The 17,027-nt window shown below is 38.4% G+C and overlaps 4 protein-coding genes across 4 annotated transcripts; all 4 read left to right on the top strand.

Annotated features, from left to right (window-relative positions):
* The first annotated feature begins 177 nt into the window (after positions 1-177).
* On the top strand, positions 178-2,844 carry rnasekb (ribonuclease, RNase K b). Its single transcript, XM_079171107.1, has 3 exons — positions 178-392; positions 1,657-1,739; positions 1,975-2,844. Exons 1-3 carry the CDS (start codon positions 315-317, stop codon positions 2,117-2,119), a joined length of 306 nt encoding a protein of 101 aa, XP_079027233.1. The 5' UTR covers positions 178-314; the 3' UTR covers positions 2,120-2,844.
* A 987-nt stretch (positions 2,845-3,831) lies between these two features.
* On the top strand, positions 3,832-5,826 carry LOC306705141 (uncharacterized protein; the record flags this gene model as incomplete). The annotated part of the gene is made up of 4 exons (XM_079171843.1): positions 3,832-3,872; positions 4,509-4,806; positions 4,988-5,050; positions 5,696-5,826. The coding sequence occupies exons 2-4, from the start codon at positions 4,509-4,511 to the stop codon at positions 5,824-5,826; spliced, it is 492 nt and encodes a 163-aa protein (XP_079027969.1). The 5' UTR covers positions 3,832-3,872.
* A 293-nt stretch (positions 5,827-6,119) lies between these two features.
* On the top strand, positions 6,120-9,383 carry LOC306704651 (uncharacterized protein). Its single transcript, XM_079171093.1, has 4 exons — positions 6,120-6,265; positions 6,370-6,795; positions 7,435-7,668; positions 7,827-9,383. The coding sequence occupies exons 1-4, from the start codon at positions 6,224-6,226 to the stop codon at positions 8,085-8,087; spliced, it is 963 nt and encodes a 320-aa protein (XP_079027219.1). The 5' UTR covers positions 6,120-6,223; the 3' UTR covers positions 8,088-9,383.
* Positions 9,384-10,679: 1,296 nt separating this feature from the next.
* On the top strand, positions 10,680-16,181 carry LOC306704652 (uncharacterized protein). Its single transcript, XM_079171094.1, has 9 exons — positions 10,680-10,793; positions 11,652-11,949; positions 12,991-13,053; positions 13,341-13,397; positions 13,515-13,540; positions 13,711-13,764; positions 14,379-14,438; positions 15,211-15,318; positions 15,544-16,181. Exons 2-9 carry the CDS (start codon positions 11,652-11,654, stop codon positions 15,790-15,792), a joined length of 915 nt encoding a protein of 304 aa, XP_079027220.1. The 5' UTR covers positions 10,680-10,793; the 3' UTR covers positions 15,793-16,181.
* The last annotated feature ends 846 nt before the right edge of the window (positions 16,182-17,027 follow it).

Raw genomic sequence — 17,027 nt, forward strand, 5'->3', positions numbered from 1 at the left:
AAGAAGAAGAAGAAGAAGAAGAAGAAGAAGAAGAAGAAGAAGAAGAAGAAGAAGAAGAAGAAGGATCAGCTGATAAGAGTTGTGCGGTTTTTCATTGGTCAGTCTTAGAGATAAAAGGCGGGGCGTGTCGGGCTGGGCGGTTTTTCATTGGTCGCTGCGCCGCGGGGTCACGAGCGTTGTCGAGTTTCTCCGAGTGAACCCGAGCGATGAGGATCAGCTGACCGAGAGGCTCTAGTAGGAACACTTCTCGTTTCAGTGAAACAAACGAACATAAAGAGCAGACCTTCTGACCGAGCGATTAACCGAACACTGACATGCCGTCCCTTCTGTTCTGCGGGCCGAAGATGGCCGCGTGCGGGATAGTGATCAGCATCTGGGGGGTCATCATGCTGGTAAGAAATATGGAAGAAGGGGGCCGACTATTTCCTGGAGTCATACTGATTAGCGGATGCTTTTTATTGTAAATAAACGTTGACTGTTTTACAGTCCAGGTTTTTATTACGTCATCTTTCTGAGTGAGCTCGCGAGACATCATCCATCTGTCGCACAGTAATCCTTGAACGTAAATCATATTCCAGTAAATAGATGGCACCCACGTAGGCCCAAGCTAAATGTACATTTTATAATAATATAATATTACTGCGCTGTAAACACTGTTCTGATAATCAATTAATAATCAGTACCGCTGACAGGTCTGTACCTGTCTGTGTATTGAGCGGTGTGGAGGTGGCTAATGTCTGGGCTGTCACACGAATTAGTCTTAAACATTATCATTATTATTATTATTATTATTATTATTAATGTTTCCGTGTAGTTTGGTTCCTGAATGTCTTTAATAAACCGACATTATTTCTGATGTTCCAGCTGATTATACCAATGTTTAAAGTATATTAATTATTCTTCCACCGCGTTGAGGTTTATTAAAGTGTTATTATAATATAATAATCGAGGAACTGAAGAGGTAGAAGTGTTTTAAATGAGTCATGTGACTTATTTTAGGCCTCATGTGATGCTTCAGAACAGGAAGTCAGTTTTTCCACCAACAGAATAAATAAACCCGGATGTTGGTGAATAGATTTTATTTACAATTCTTCATCCCTGTGTTGTAAAATGACACATTAATGAACCTCAGTAGTGTAATTAATTCATCTTTTTTAACATAATTATCTCGTCTAAAACCAAAGTGTCGTCTTCAGATGTTTTGTTTTGTCTGATCAACAATAAGAACTAAAGATAAACAACAACAAATAAGTGAGAAAAGCTGCAACCAGAGGATATTAATTATTAATATCGTAGCTGATTATCTCATTAATCGACTCATTTCACTCATATGGTCATATTGTTAAATTTATTTCAAAGATGTTTTCTTTGTTTTGGATTTTGAATAAATGGAATAAAAACGACATGTTGATATTGTGAGCTACAGACTCAAACACATCCTGCGGCCCTGCTGAGGGCCCCGGGCCTCATGTTGGCCCTCTTGAGGGCCCCGGGTCTCATGTTGGCCCTCTTGAGGGCCCCGGGTCTCATGTTGGCCCTCTTGAGGGCCCCGGGTCTCATGTTTGGCCTCATGTTGAGCCTCATGTTGGCCCTCCTGAGGGCCCCGGGCCTCACGTTGGGCCCCTCTGTTCTGACCTGCTGCGTCTCTTCTTCTAGGCGATGTTGGGAATCTTCTTCAGCGCCAAGTCGGCCGTGCTGATCGAGGACGTCCCGTTCACTGAGGAGGACATTCGTAACGAGTGAGTCGCTATGAATTCTGGGTCTTTGAGTTTTAACACGAAACGCCTGAACGGTCAGAACTCATCGTGTTAAAAACAGAACGGCACTGATTATAATAGAATAAATATCTGTTATAGAGAAAATCACCCGGAGTTAACAAACGACTGTTTGTTTCATCAGATGATAATTAGGTTGAATATGAATATGTTTGTTTTATCAGATGAATAATTAGGTTGAATATGTTCTGTTCTGCAGTAAAAACCCTCCTCAGAACATCTACGGTCTCTACAACCAGGTCGGCATCAACTGCTTCATCGCCGCCGGCATCTACGTGGCCGTGGGCGCCGTGTCGCTTTGCCAGGTCCGACTCAACAAGCGGCAGGAGTACATGGTCACATAGACCCCCCCCCCCAAGACACACCACTTCCTGTACAACCGGCCAATCAGCCGTCTGTTAGATCTGGTTGGTTGAGGTTAAAGAAGTGAGGTCAGAATAATTTATTTCAAAGTTGCAACCTTTGATGTTTGTTGATGTTTGTTGTGTGAAACGTTACATTCCTTCTGCTCGTTACATTCATTTTGTTTCAGAACTAGATTTTATTTAACGAGGAAACAAATATAAATGAGTTCATGTTTCATGAGACGCTGGTTTAAAGTTTAAAGTTTGAGTAAAGCGGCTGAGTCGGTCTCACTGATCAGAATGAATCTAAATGTGTTCTTTGATGTTGATGCTGCTGTGGATCTGAAACGTCTTTATTGTGACAAGTTATGGTGGAAAATCCTTTGCAATAAAGTGTGTGTGTGTAAAGAAAAACAACAATAAGTTTATCGTCTTAATTATTAGAATTTTCTTTATTTGCATGATGATTGGTTTAGATGTTAATAAAGATGTTTACACTAAACAGGAGTTGATGTTGAATCTGGAAGAAGTTTTATGCGACTTAACTTCTGTATTTTTATCGCCTGAAACTAAGAATCGTGTTTTTCTTATCTTACAATGAGTTCTTCATGTCTACAGAGGGGGGGGGGGTCCTCTTCAGTCCACCATGTTTCCTACAGAAGCCCAGAACGGACAAACCAAACACCGACTCGAGACAGAAAGCTTCATGTGTTAAAGCTGCATTCTCTCTAGTGTCCACCAGGGGGCGACTCCTCTGGTTGTATAGAAGTCTATGAGAAAATGACTCTACTTCTCTCTTGATTTATTACCTCAGTAAACATTGTAAACATGAGTTTATGGTCTCAATCTCTAGTTTCAAGTCTTCTTCAATACAGCATGATGTTCATTTAGTAAATGATGGTCCATTTAGAGTCACACAGACCATAAAGCAGGGGATGCTTTAGGGCGGGGCTACACAGTGATTGACAGGTCTCTATGTCACTCCTCCTCAATCCACATATGGTCACTTCCTGTTCACTGGTTGCAAAAAAAAACAAGATGGCGACGGCCAAAATGCTGAACTTGAGAGCAGCTGGTGTTTTTGTTAGTAGTCTGAAGAACGGTAGTTATCGTTTTCATGCTTTTTCATCATTATCACTTCATCACACTCACTTCTTACACATTTTGAATCGACTACATAGATTTTGAATATTGGCAGATTTACAAAAAAAGTGATGGAGACTCGAAAATGTGCCCCAACGTTTTCTAGAAGCTCGCGCCTCCAAATTATTACAAACGAGTTCACTTTAGATCCATCAAACACATTTGTAATAATAATAAGTATTATGGTGATTATTAGTCTACATTATCACTATTGTATAGATATAATGTATATTTTGTATAAATGTATAAATCTATTTATAAATCCAGCTTAATGCTCCACACTGCTACTTTAAATGTAGGACCTTTACTCGTGGGCGGGACAGAGCGGGCTAAACCATTGTTCACTGGAGGGGGGGGGGGGGCCGTGTGAGGTTAAAACTGTGTGTTTTCAGGATAAACAGACACAGTTGGAATAAAATGAAAATATTTGACGTTGAACAATCTCTCTCCAATTATCATTTAAGCATTTATTCTCGATCAATAGGGAAGCAGATTGGTGAAGCATTATTTAACTTGGTATCTCCCACCGAGTCCAAAAAGAGCTCTTCCCGCCACTGAGAGCAGCAACACCGTAGAACAGAAAGCTTCAGCTGGAACAGAGAAGCACACAGTGAGTATTATATTTACCATAAAGACTTTATTTCTAATTCCGTCTCATAAATGAATCAACTGTGAGATCATCAACATCAACATCAACATCAACTACCAAACAAACGGACTTCCTGGTTGGAGAGTCGGAGAGATAAACTCATACGACTCAAATATGGACTCATATCAATATTTACTCTATATATATATACATGTGTATATGTGAGTTTAATGTGTATGTATGTATGTATATATATATATATATATATATATATATATATAAATGCACAAACAAACTTGAGCCAATCAGGAGAGAGGATTTTAAACCATGACCAGGAGGCTTTTATAGTCTGAGTGGAAATCTTTTGTTTTTAAATCCCAGATGAAGAACAAAGACATTTTAACATGAAGGTCGTTACAGTAGCTTCAGTGTTTATTGTTCATAAAATATATATATACGTGTTGAGAAAATGAAATCAGTAATAATATTTATCAAAACTATATCTACAGATTAAAAAAAAGCAGGAACCACAAGAACATGAAAATGTAAATTCTCTGAGGCGTGAATATCAATAAATGGTATTCTATATTTACCTGGTAAAGCTGTCAGAGTGATGGTTCCTGTTTAGGTTCTTTTGTTCATTCGTCTCGGTTACAGATGTCGCTGCGGATTTTCGAGACTAAGTGGAAAAAGGCCTTGACCTCCATCCTGGAGCTTCTGGACCCGCCACAATTCAGGAAGTTAATGTCCAATCTGGACACAATCCCTCAAGGTCAGAAGGCGGAGAAGCACAGAGAAGAAATCCCTGATATCATCATCCAGGTGTACGGGCCCGAAGAGTCCGTCTCTGTGATGGATAAAGAGATGAAGGTCTTACAGAGGAATGACGCTCGAGTCCAGGAGCCGCTGCAGCGCTTTGTGAAGGAACTGAAGGAACGACGACAGAAACTCAAAGGTGAGTTCAGAAGATCAACCGTGTGAATCCATTTAGATTATTACCCCATGTTGAGTTCTTTACAAAGTGATCAGAGTGAATATGAAACACAAATACAAAACTGATTCAAAGAAACAGACGAGCAAACTCGATGGGATTCTTCCAGTTATTAGGACTTTGTTTTTTAAACGTCTTTTTCCAGAGACGGCGAAAAAAACTGCAACTGAATCCGGATCAGTGGACAAGAAGCCAAAACCTGCAGCTGGTAGATCAACATGTACAAATACACATATATATATATATACTGTATATATATACGTACGTAGTATGGCTGTAAATACACGTATTCGTATTGAACCGGTCGGTACGGGGCTCACGGTTCGGTACGCTTTACGAACCGAACAACACGTTTGAATAATATTAAATTGCTTTTGAAAAATAAAATATAGCTGAAATTGGTGGAGCCACTGCGCTCAAACATGGCAACCCACCCGACGTCACGTGCAGTCCTTCCCTGATTCGTCACGCTCCCGTCACGTGACCGTTAACGGATGTTCACAAACAACAACAGTCTTGGTTACCGATCGACCACCAGATTAATTCCATTTGAACAACAGTGCAATATAATTGTCGGCTTTAATTAATTAATGCGTTAACACGATAATAACGCATTAACTTGCCCAGCACTAGTATATATATATATATATATATACATACATATTATTTCCCCACAAATCTGAACAAAAGTGTTTAAACAGGAAAAGTCCAACTGGAACAGACTTTCAGACTTGGAATAGACCATTTCTGAAAAACGGCAATAGATCGACAACATCTGAGAAACGACACAACAACCAAAAAGTGAAGGTGTCGTAGAACTGAACAATCTGTTTGTGTTTAATTTGTTTTTCAGGGAAGAAGAGGAAACGTGAGGAGGAGGAGGAGGAGGAGGAGGAGGAGGAGGAGGAGGAGGAGGAGGAGGAGGATGGCGTGTCGACAGGTGTGACCCCAAATCAGTTTGACATCCAGAGTAATTTGTTCTAATTATTATCAATGAAGGAAAACTCTGTTCTCAAGTTAATATCCAAGATGACTGAACACAGTGACGTCCAACAAGTATAAACCTGAGCCAGTCCTAACTATAAACCAGGGCCAGTCTCATTCATCCTAAATCAAAGTTTTTATTTTTGTATTTGAACTGGCGCTCCCTGTCTTCAGGTCGTTATTTAAACACAATCTTTTATAAGTTAAAAGTCTGCTGATTTATGAAATAAGATCAGTGACTAAACTCTGATGTTTGTTTCTCCTCTTAGATCAACTGAAGAGCCGCCAATCAGACAACGTAAGAAATAAACATTTTGGATGTAATATCAAAATACTTCCAATCCATCATTCCTATAATTCAAACGTCTCAGCAGATGTTTTAAAATGTAAAGTAAGCATGTTAAACATTGATGTTTTCCAGGAGAGGAACGCTCCATGGGTAAGTGCTTTTTCTTTGAATTTCATTTCACAGCTCTCAACTTTTTACACTTGTTTGTATTTATGTTTCTTTCATCGAGTTTCTTTTTCTCCTTTTTTATGTAGAAGAAATCCATCCGTGATCTGAAATCCAGCACAATCCGTGAGACGGATGGGTTTGTTGGGAAAGTTCTTCAGAAATCTGGGCTGCGTCCATATCAAACCAAAGACAAAGCGAGAAAGTGTTTCTGTTTTCTGTCAGTCGCTGATGAGACAGACAGCGTTAAAATGAAAGTATATGGAAAAGATCGCTATGAAGAAATCAAGGAGGAGAGCTCCTACTTGTTCTCTCGATGCCTAATCAAAGAAGGGGATGTCATTATTGTTCCCACGTTGAGCAAAGTGTCTCAGACGAGATCCGTTGACGTCCCAGAGGAGCTCGAGATGGAAGCTACGAGGCTAATTTATCAAGAGAGTCCAGTTTACTCCATTGAAAAAGCCAAACAATCTGCCGACAAGACAAAAGTGAGCGTCGAAGGAACCGTAACAGAGGTGAGTTTAAACTGAAGGATTTACTCTCTGTCTACTTCCTATCAAAGTGTTGGAACAGTGAAACGCTCAATTTGATATTTACAGAAGAAAGAAAAGACATCTGCCAGCTGTGATTGGTTGTTCCTCGTCACACGTTTCCAAAAGTTGAACTACTTTAATCTTGGAGCGCTCTCGCTGTAGAGAGCGATGCACTCCACACGTCTACATTGACAACAATAGACGGCTCCTTACAGTTTTTCTCCATTGAATACACACAAAAATAAAAAAATAACTATGCATAGAATTTCTGAAGCAGCCCAAAAAGACTCCAGACTGATGACGTCTGAACACAATTCATTTGTTTTCACTCAAAAATAAATTCTAAATCGACCAGGACTGAAATCTTAAGGATTGACAACAGAAACATTGTCAATATTTGATGCCCATTAAAATAAAATCTAATTGTTTTTGTTTTCAGTATTTAATGAAATAATTAGATGAACAGATAATACACATGACCAAAGATTAAAAGAATTGTTCTTGTTTTCATTTTTAAAGTGAAAATGAAGACAAGCCGTTGATCAAACAGTCCAAAGATATTTTGGTTGTAAAGGTTGTAATTCTTTTTTTCAAAACTGTTTTAATCTTGTGTTTGTTCAGATTGATCCAGTTGGAAAAACTAAGGTGAATTACAAACGGCAGAAGGTAAAGACGCAAAGTTTCCGTCTAGAAGATGAAACCGGTTCCATCCGGATCGTCATGTGGGACGAAGGAGCCGTCGCTGAATGTAGCAGGTTATCAGTCGGAGACGTCGTTAAACTCGCCAACATGAAGACACACGAGTATTTCGGAGACGTGTCGCTGAACTCAACCGCATCCATCAGAATCATCAAGGTGATCTCCGAGCCCCAAGTCGGCCATGTTTGTAGTTTAGTCTGTGGCGTGAGGCGCATCTGGACGTCACTGAGCAAGAGCTAAACAGCCGTCAGAGTGTTAAAGGTATTCTTTTTTTTTATGTCCTTGAACGTTAATGTCAATCTGTCTTCATGCAGGTTCAAAGTGTCGGCGTCCAGAGTGAGCGAATTGAGATTCTAGGAATCAAAAAGGCCACAAAGAAGGAGACTCAGCTGGAGGCAGAGATGAAACATCAGCTGCACACGTTCGTTGTGGCTACGCGACTTCTGGCAAAGACGGTCGGATTCAAACTGACGGGCGACTTTAGAGGAAGTCTCCTCGATAAGTTACCGTTCTCAGCAGACGCAGAAATACGAGGAAATGAAATCATTACAATTACAGCTGCTTCAAAGATGTAAAAAATAACTCATTTAATTCATTGAATAGTGTGGATGTCGAGGCTGGAACTTCACGAGAGGAGGAAGGCTGCAAAACTTTCGCCGCTGCTGACTTTCAGCAACGGAGTCTAATCAAAAACGAACTGGATCCAATTTAAAGTCAAAAATAGTATTTAATAAAAAAAGATAGCAGATACAACTGCAACCACGAAGGAAACGATGCAAACTGATGCAATCAATTGCAATCTAATGTTTTACAAATGCAATCTGAAATACACCATGCATGGTAATGTCCTCGAGAACAGAGTCCACGTGCAACTCCACTCACAGGTCCGACCTGGCCGGATACTGAAAAACAGATATTACCGTGACTGAAGCTTTCTCTCTCAAACATTCTTTTTATGTTCTTTGATGGTCGGAAAGCGTCCGAAACCTGTCGCAAAACACAAAGGCTCCTTCTGACATCACCTCTGACATCACCTCTGACATCACCTCTGACATCACCTCTGACATCACCTCTGACATCACCTCTGTCCTGCGGCCGCATGGTCTTACCCAGGAGTCCTCTCTGTTGTCTTACGGCAGTCTCTGCTTCTCCTCTCCCGTCTCTGAAAAGCCTCGCCTTGAATAATCCCTAACTTTCCCTGTTGGCTATTCTTCAGTGTTTAAATCCTCCGGTGTTTATGCATTCATGATTTCAATACATTCAATGTGTCACTATACTGTAACATATAACATCCTTCATGTAAACATATTACAAACATAATTCATTCTTCAGTAAATATTTTATTATTGTGACACTTCTATTCACCACTATATATTCTACTACTAATACTAATACTACTAATACTTCTTAATACTGTAATTCTCCTCAGGTAATACGAGAGGCTATACATACTGATAAACTTTACATGAACAAACATCTTTATTAAAGATCCCTTCAGTTTGTGGAGTAAACTAGTGATACAGATCCGTGCTCTCTGGGGGCTAAACTCATAGATTTAAGGTTCGTCATCTATTGTGTTTTCAGCATTAAAATGAAAAACAATGAGCTGGAAAACAACAACAACATGTTTCAGCAGTCATTTGAAAAAAAGTCTGAATGGGACGTATTTCTTGGTTGGTTTCAACATTTAGTTTTGTGTTTTCATTTAGTTTTCTTGTGTTTCTATTATTCTTTATTATTCTATTAATTTCATTAAATGTAATTGATTATATATATGTACAAATGCTTTGCGTTATCTTTTTAATGCATTGGTATGTTAATCACTTCAATGCTGCAGCTGGTCAATTTGGGGCTTAATTATTAAATGTTTCTACTTAACTGTTGGTGAGCTTGTGAATTTTGTTATATAAAGTTATTTTAAATCTATAATACATTCTAATTTATTTGATTGTATTTTGGAGTTGAATTATAAAGTAGCAGATAATAGAAATAAAGTACGGTAGTTGAGCAAATGTACTTTTTAGTTTTTTTCCATTACTGATAAAAGCTTAAGACATCTTCTTCAGGAAATCATACATACATACATACATATACATACATACATAAATACATATACACATACATACATACATATACATACATACATAAATACATATACACATACATACACATGTATATCAGTGGTGGCCGTCAGGGCCTGCAAAGCCTTCTCTGCTGGCCTAAACACAATCACAGTTATAGCTATTTTATAATTTAATATTTTTTCTTAAATACACTACATGTATTATAAAAACTCTAAAACAATAATTTAAATGAATCACGTATTTTTTTGGTATGTTGGTCAGACACTATGCAACGCTGATTACTGTAACATGTGTGGTGTTTGTTATAAATGTACGTTGGTACATAGAGGGTGATGAGAAGCTGTACATGGAGGGACTTAGGACCCAGGGGAACGTAGGTGAAGGAAACAGGAAGAGATGCCACACAAACAGCTGTTCACCGCTCGCTGCCTGGTTCTTGTGTTAAAAATGTCGCTTAATAATAAAATGAATGTTATGTTTATTTGATTTGATATGGACATAACAGCGGCATTAGAATTGTAACATACATTTATGCACAAGGACCAGATTAACTGTGTTAAGTGTTTGTAGCGAAACACTAATTTACAAAACCTGTAAAGCTTCTAAAAAAACTGTTAAAATAGAAGAAAGAAAATACACAAAATACAAGTGTGTTTACAGGGGTGTTAGGTGTGAGAACAATGTTTATCTTTGAGCCATGATTTAATACCTCTATTAAAAACAATTCAGTACACACACACACACACACACACACACACACACACACACACACACACACACACACACACACACTATGTATTCTGCCTTTGACTGAGGCTAAACTACTGACACCAACAACTGCCAGCAAGAACATGTGCAGTTCATTATTTCTTTGTTCAAACTACATGAAACTGAAAGTAAGAGTTGTGTTCTCACTTGTGGACTAAACCATTGTTTCTCTAAAAGGGGGGGGGGGGGCTGAGTTTGAAACTGGATGTTGAGGATTAACAGTCAAAGTTGGGTACAAAATAAAACCTGATGATAAAAAATGCACATCTATTTGAGGATTAATTGCAGATAAGGAGGAAGGTAAACAGACTGAAAACCAGCTTTAAGTTGGAATCTTCCACAAGCAAGTTCAGACACCGAGTGTTCCCGCTCTCTTTGTGCTGTGACCTCAAGAGAAAAACATCTTACAGGGATAACGAGACGGAGACGGTGAGTAGTATTAATTAGGCTTTGCTGCTTATTTATTTTAGATTCCTTCATAACATTCATTACAAAACTAAATTCTCTCGTGTTCCGATCAAAGGAAAAGGTTTGAATGGTGACTGATCGAGCTGTAAAGAGTCTTTTAACGTGACGGTTGAAAGCTGAGGCGGCTCGGTGTTCACGTGTTTTACTCTCCTGCTTTATACACATTTAACAAACTACACAACCGGTTTGTTCTTCACATGTTTTGTTGAGAAATAGACCATTTTATATTTGTTTACCTCGGAGAGGAGTTACTCAAATGTTTGTGTCTACATTTGTTCTTGTTCTTAGCCATTTGTTGTGTGTTTCTATCTTCCTGTAAATTGTTTTGTGAGTTAAATAAATTATATTTGTTCACATAAAGAAGATTCTGATCCGAACAAAGCCTCAAAAATGTATTCTTTTTCAAATGTCTTAAAGAATATGAAGTTGTTTTATAGTTGTTTTTCTAAAATATATATCAGTTCACCCATAAATACAATATAATTAAATATAATACATTTAATTAAACGTACTTAAAGAGTATCCCCCTTTATTTCTGCTTATTTTCCTTTTTGCCGCTCTCACTGGTACCGTAACTGCACGAATAGACGCACAACAAACCTTTTGCAAATACCAGGAGGCTTTTATTTAGTCTGAGGGGAAATCTTTTGTTTTTAAATCCCAGATGAAGCACAAAGACATTTTAACAAGAGACTCGACATGAAGGCCGTTACAGTAGCTTCAGTGTTTCTCAATAAATGGTATTCTATATTTACCTGGTAAAGCTGTCAGAGTGATGGTTCCTGTTTAGGTTCTTTTGTTCATTCGTCTCGGTTACAGATGTCGCTGCTGACTTTGGAGACTAAGTGGAAAAAGGCCTTGACCTCCATCCTGGAGCTTCTGGACCCGCCACAATTCAGGAAGTTAATGTCCAATCTGGACAAAATCCCTCAAGGTCGAAAGGCAGAGAAGCACAGAGAAGAAATCCCTGATATCATCGTCGAGGTGTACGGGACCGAAGGGTCCATCTCTGTGATGGATAAAGAGATGAAGGTCTTACAGAGGAATGACGCTCGAGTCCAGGAGCCGCTGCAGCGCTTTGTGAAGGAACTGAAGGAACGACGACAGAAACTCAAAGGTGAGTTCAGAAGATCAACCGTGTGAATCCATTTAGATTATTACCCCATGTTGAGTTCTTTACAAAGTGATCAGAGTGAATATGAAACTGTTGAGGCTGAAACTGGTGGAGGAAGCGCAAGGCCGCTGCTGTGTTTACTTCTTTCTGCGCAGGCGCATCATAAAGTAACTCGATCCGGTCCAAATTCAAAACAGTATTTAATTAAACAATGACGACTGTAAACTGATGATGACAATTATAATCTATAATACACTATCGATAGTATGCATCTCGAGAGCAGAGACCACGTGCAACTCCCCTCACAGGCCCGACCAAGTCGGATCCTGCAAAGCGAACTACCATGGCCCGGCGCACGTCCTCGCAAACAGTCCTTTTATGTCCTTTGATGGTCGGAAAGTGTCCGGAATCTGTCGTAAAACACAAAGGCCGTCTTCTGGGGTCAGTGATTGGCTTCCAATCGCTCTGACGCCTCCTTCATCGATCCACTGCTCATCTCAATGGCTAGACCCCTTGTGACATCACCTCTGACATCACCTCTGACCTGGGACCGCATGGTCTTACCCAGGAGTCCTCTCTGTTTTATGACCGTCTGCTTCCTCATCAGTTGTCTCCGGTTCTCCTCCTCCTTCCTTGGCCATTTGTCCAGCACCTCTGTGTCCCCTTTGATGTCTCTGCCTCATGGCTCAGAACCCCCATAACGATGTGACTGTACTTTGGTTCAACACTTCCAATGATTATGTTAAAAGACTCCTACAAGTAAACTTATTGCAAACATATAATATCTTCTATAAGTAAACATCCTGTAAACCTATATTACATTCCATAAGTAAATATATTGTGACTCTTAACATAATTTACATTCTCATCATTGTGACAATTTCATTCACCACTAGGGGTGCTATAAATTCTACTAAATAATGCTTTTAATTCTTAAATTCTCCACAAAACACAAATACAAAACTGATTCAAAGAAACAGACGAGCAAACTCGATGGGATTCTTCCAGTTATTATGACTTTGTTTTTTAAACGTCTTTTTCCAGAGACGGCGAAAAAAACTGCAACTGAATCCGGATCAGTGGACAAGAAGCCAAAACCTGCAGCTGGTAGATCAACATGTACAAATACACATATATATATATATACTGTATATGTATATATATATGTATATATACTGTATATATATATACATATGTATGTACACACATATATATAAATATACTATAAATATGTACATATTTATACAGTGTATATATAAATATATACATATTTATATATATAAATATATATGTATATTGTATGTATTGTATATGTATAAAGCTATACGTATATATTTACATATATACGTATATAAATATATATGTATGCAATTTGTGTGCGTTTTACTTGTCAGGCACGTCGAGCCGACCCGCATCATCTTCAGTGACCAAGGAGCCAAAACCTGCAGTTGGTAGATATTATTCTAAACCATGTTCATGAGATCATCTGATATTCAGAACATTAAAACAAGTAAAAAATGTTTAAATTTCACCTGAAAACCATCAACAGTGTTTGTTTCTTCCTTTAGGTCTGAAGAGCTGCCAACCTGACAAGGTGAGAATCAAAAAGGTTCATGATCAACACGCTCACTCAGTCTGCTGCTTTCAACGGATACGTATTTACCTTATTATATATGGATTACACACATACATATACATATATATACACGTTATTATATATGTTAAATATGAATATTTGTATTCTGCCTCTTCTTTCGTGTGTAGAAGAAAACCATCGGTCAACTTCCTGTTCAGAGCTCCAATGAGAGAAAAAGGAAGGTGAACAGACGTTTTTAATCAATAGTCGGGTTTAACAGTGAAACCTGTCAAAGATCTGAAATCAGGGAGAGTCACTAAGTACATTTACTCGAGTACTTTACTTGAGTATTTCTATTTACAGCCACTTTGTACTCAACTACATCTCAGAAGGAAATGTACTTTTCACTGCACTACATTTATCTGACAGCTTTAGTCACTTTGCAGATTAAAAAAATACAAAACATATTCAACAAATAAAGCAATATTTGCTGTGATTGATTGACATAAAACTTTATTGATGCTTGAGTTCAAAATCGACCCAACTGTATATAAAGTCATTAAAAAGAGCTTTTATCACATTATTGCATCAATTATTATAATATAATATTTATAACATTTATTTTTGGTACTTTCAGAATTTTTTGATGTTGATAATTTTGTACTTTGACTTTAAATGCAAGACTTTTGTTAACATTGTAGTATTTCTACTTTTACTCAAACGATCAGAGTATTTCTGAGTTTTCATCTGCTTGTGTGTATCTGTACATGAATATGTTAACAGCCTTTGTGTAATTCAGAGTCTCTAAAATCATAATCCGTCATCAAACTTGTAAATAATGTTGTGGTTTGTTCAGATGGATCCTGTTGGAGCCGTGAAGACCAAACAGAAGACAGAATCTACCAAAACCACCAAGGTATCAGCCGGGACGTCTGTTCTATGGAGACTGAACACTCGTTTAAACACTTGTTTCAGACGTGTTCCATTCTCCTCTAAACAAAGTATTTATTTATTAGCTTAAAGTCATAAGTGAGAATAGAGGCGTCACATTTTCTACAACAGGATTTCCTTCAACAAACCGTTTTGTCAAGAACATCATTGTCATCATCAAAGAATATAAAATAAATACTACTTCATGAAAATAAAAAAATATTCTCAATGAGAATTAAATATTTGGGCACTTAGTAAAGAAACTCTTTAAGAAACACTTAAATAATAAAAATAACAAAACAAATATTAATAAATATTTACTTCACTCAGCATTTATTTCAGGAGCTTTTAATCACATCTCATGGTCTTCACAAGTTTTTACACCTTTTTTGAAAAGAGCTTTAACTCAATTAAGATCAGTTGCTCTTTTTCAGTTCATGTATTTCATGGAACTAGAAGAAAATAAATTGCATTCAAAGGATCCCCCAAAACTTTATTAAATGATGGAGGCCCTCTTTAGATTTCTACGACTCCCTACAAGAACATCAAAGAGAGATCGTCCTCGCCTCCGTCTCGTCGCCATTTTTCCAGTTATGACGACAGCCGGCAGAACTTTCTGAAATTTCCGCAAACCATCCGAAAAGATTTTATACACTGAATCAGGGTTCAGTTTGATTCAGACCTCCTGATCCTGTTCGGCTGTTTGGGAGAAGAAGAATTCTCTGTAATCGTGTTTTGATCTTGTGGTTTTTGTTCAGATGGATCCTGTTGGAGCCAAGAAGCCCAAACAGAAGACAGCGCAGCAAGAATCTCTGAATCTTTCTTCTCTGTCTCTGAAACCAGCTGAATCCACCAAAACTTCCAAGGTAGCTGCAGAGACGTCTCTGTTCCATCAAACACTTGTTTCAAATGTCTGATTCTCCTCTAAAGTCCGCTGTGTTTGTTTAGTACAAAAACCTTTTCCGTCTTTAATCAGCTGTTAAATACTGTGTGCATTAAATCTTCCTTAAATGGACAGTTTGATGAGCGCTGAACTATTCAACTACTCTATCAGGGTCCTGGTCCTAAACCTTCACTCTGTCTTTATTCAGGTTCAAAGTGATGCCGTCCAGACTGGGAGGATTAACATAAGAAGAATCAAATCGTCCAATAAGAGGAACACTCACCTGGAGGCCGAGTTCAACGGCGAGCCGCAGACGTATTTTGTGACGACTCAACTTCTTGCAGACGCGTTCGGCTTCAAAGTGGAGGATGATTTTACAGAAACGTTCTCTCGTAAGATGCTCACAGCAGAAGTCCAAATAAAAGGAAATAGAATTACAGAAATAAAAAGGTTTTAACAAATAAATGACACGTATTTTGTAGAAGTCGAACGCCGTTGACGGCGGATTGGAACGGGTATGTGTGGGTTTCTTACCGACTGGTGAGTCCTTGCAGGTTACAGGTACTTCTGGTGACATCACCGAGTTGCACATTTATGTATTTTGACGGGTGAAACGGTTAACGGTACAACGTTAACTTCCAAGGATATTAATCAATTTCCTTCATTTCTGGATTTTATTTTATTTCTCACAGTGCAACTATTCTATTTTTAGCTATTTAGTTTTTTAATAAATGTTATTAATTGTTTTTAAATCTCCTTTTGCCTAATGTTTTTAATAGTGTTATGTGAAGCACTTTGAAATACCTTGTTGAAATGTGCGATACAAATAAACTTGCTTTGCCTCTCGATATGAAGTCGATTTCAGAACTTGTTTTGAGAATGAAGCGGCTGCGACGTCATTTTTAACAAGAACCTGAATTTATTCTTGATCCCGTTGAAAAATGGAAAAAATGATTAAATACGTAAATATATATTTATGGATATGTACAATGAACCATGTTCAGCACAATTTAAAGTGGTTCAGTTCTTCAAAAAGATTAGTGAAGACATTTAACACTTGAATCACCGACTTATTTTAATTTACGCTTATAGTTTGTTGTTCATATCAAATTTTACTTTTTTACAAATTATTTCTCAAATTCCTTTTATGTGCAAAACACTAATTAACAGTTTCTGATTCTGACAGTCTTATATTTTGTCATTTTCCTTCGTGAACTTTATTAAGAAGCACATTCAGCTAAAAGCTTCGCTGTCGACGGGTAAATTCAGCGATGGCGGGTAAAGTCAAAGTCACCGATGGCGGGTAAAGTCACCGATGGCGGGTAAAGTCAAAGTCACCGATGGCGGGTAAAGTCACCGATGGCGGGTAAAGTCAAAGTCAGCAATGGCGGGTAAAGTCAAAGTCACCGATGGCGGGTAAAGTCAAAGTCACCGATGGCGGGTAAAGTCAGCGATGGCGGGTAAAGTCACCGATGGCGGGTAAAGTCAAAGTCACCGATGGCGGGTAAAGTCAAAGTCACCGATGGCGGGTAAAATCAAAGTCACCGATGGCGGGTAAAGTCAGCGATGGCGGGTAAAGTCAGCGATGGCGGGTAAAGTCACCGATGGCGGGTAAAGTCAAAGTCACCGATGGCGGGTAAAGTCAAAGTCAGCGATGGCGGGTAAAATCAAAGTCACCGATGGCGGGTAAAG

Source organism: Pholis gunnellus (assembly GCF_910591455.1).
Source record: "Pholis gunnellus genome assembly, chromosome: 13".
NCBI lineage: Eukaryota > Metazoa > Chordata > Actinopteri > Perciformes > Pholidae > Pholis > Pholis gunnellus.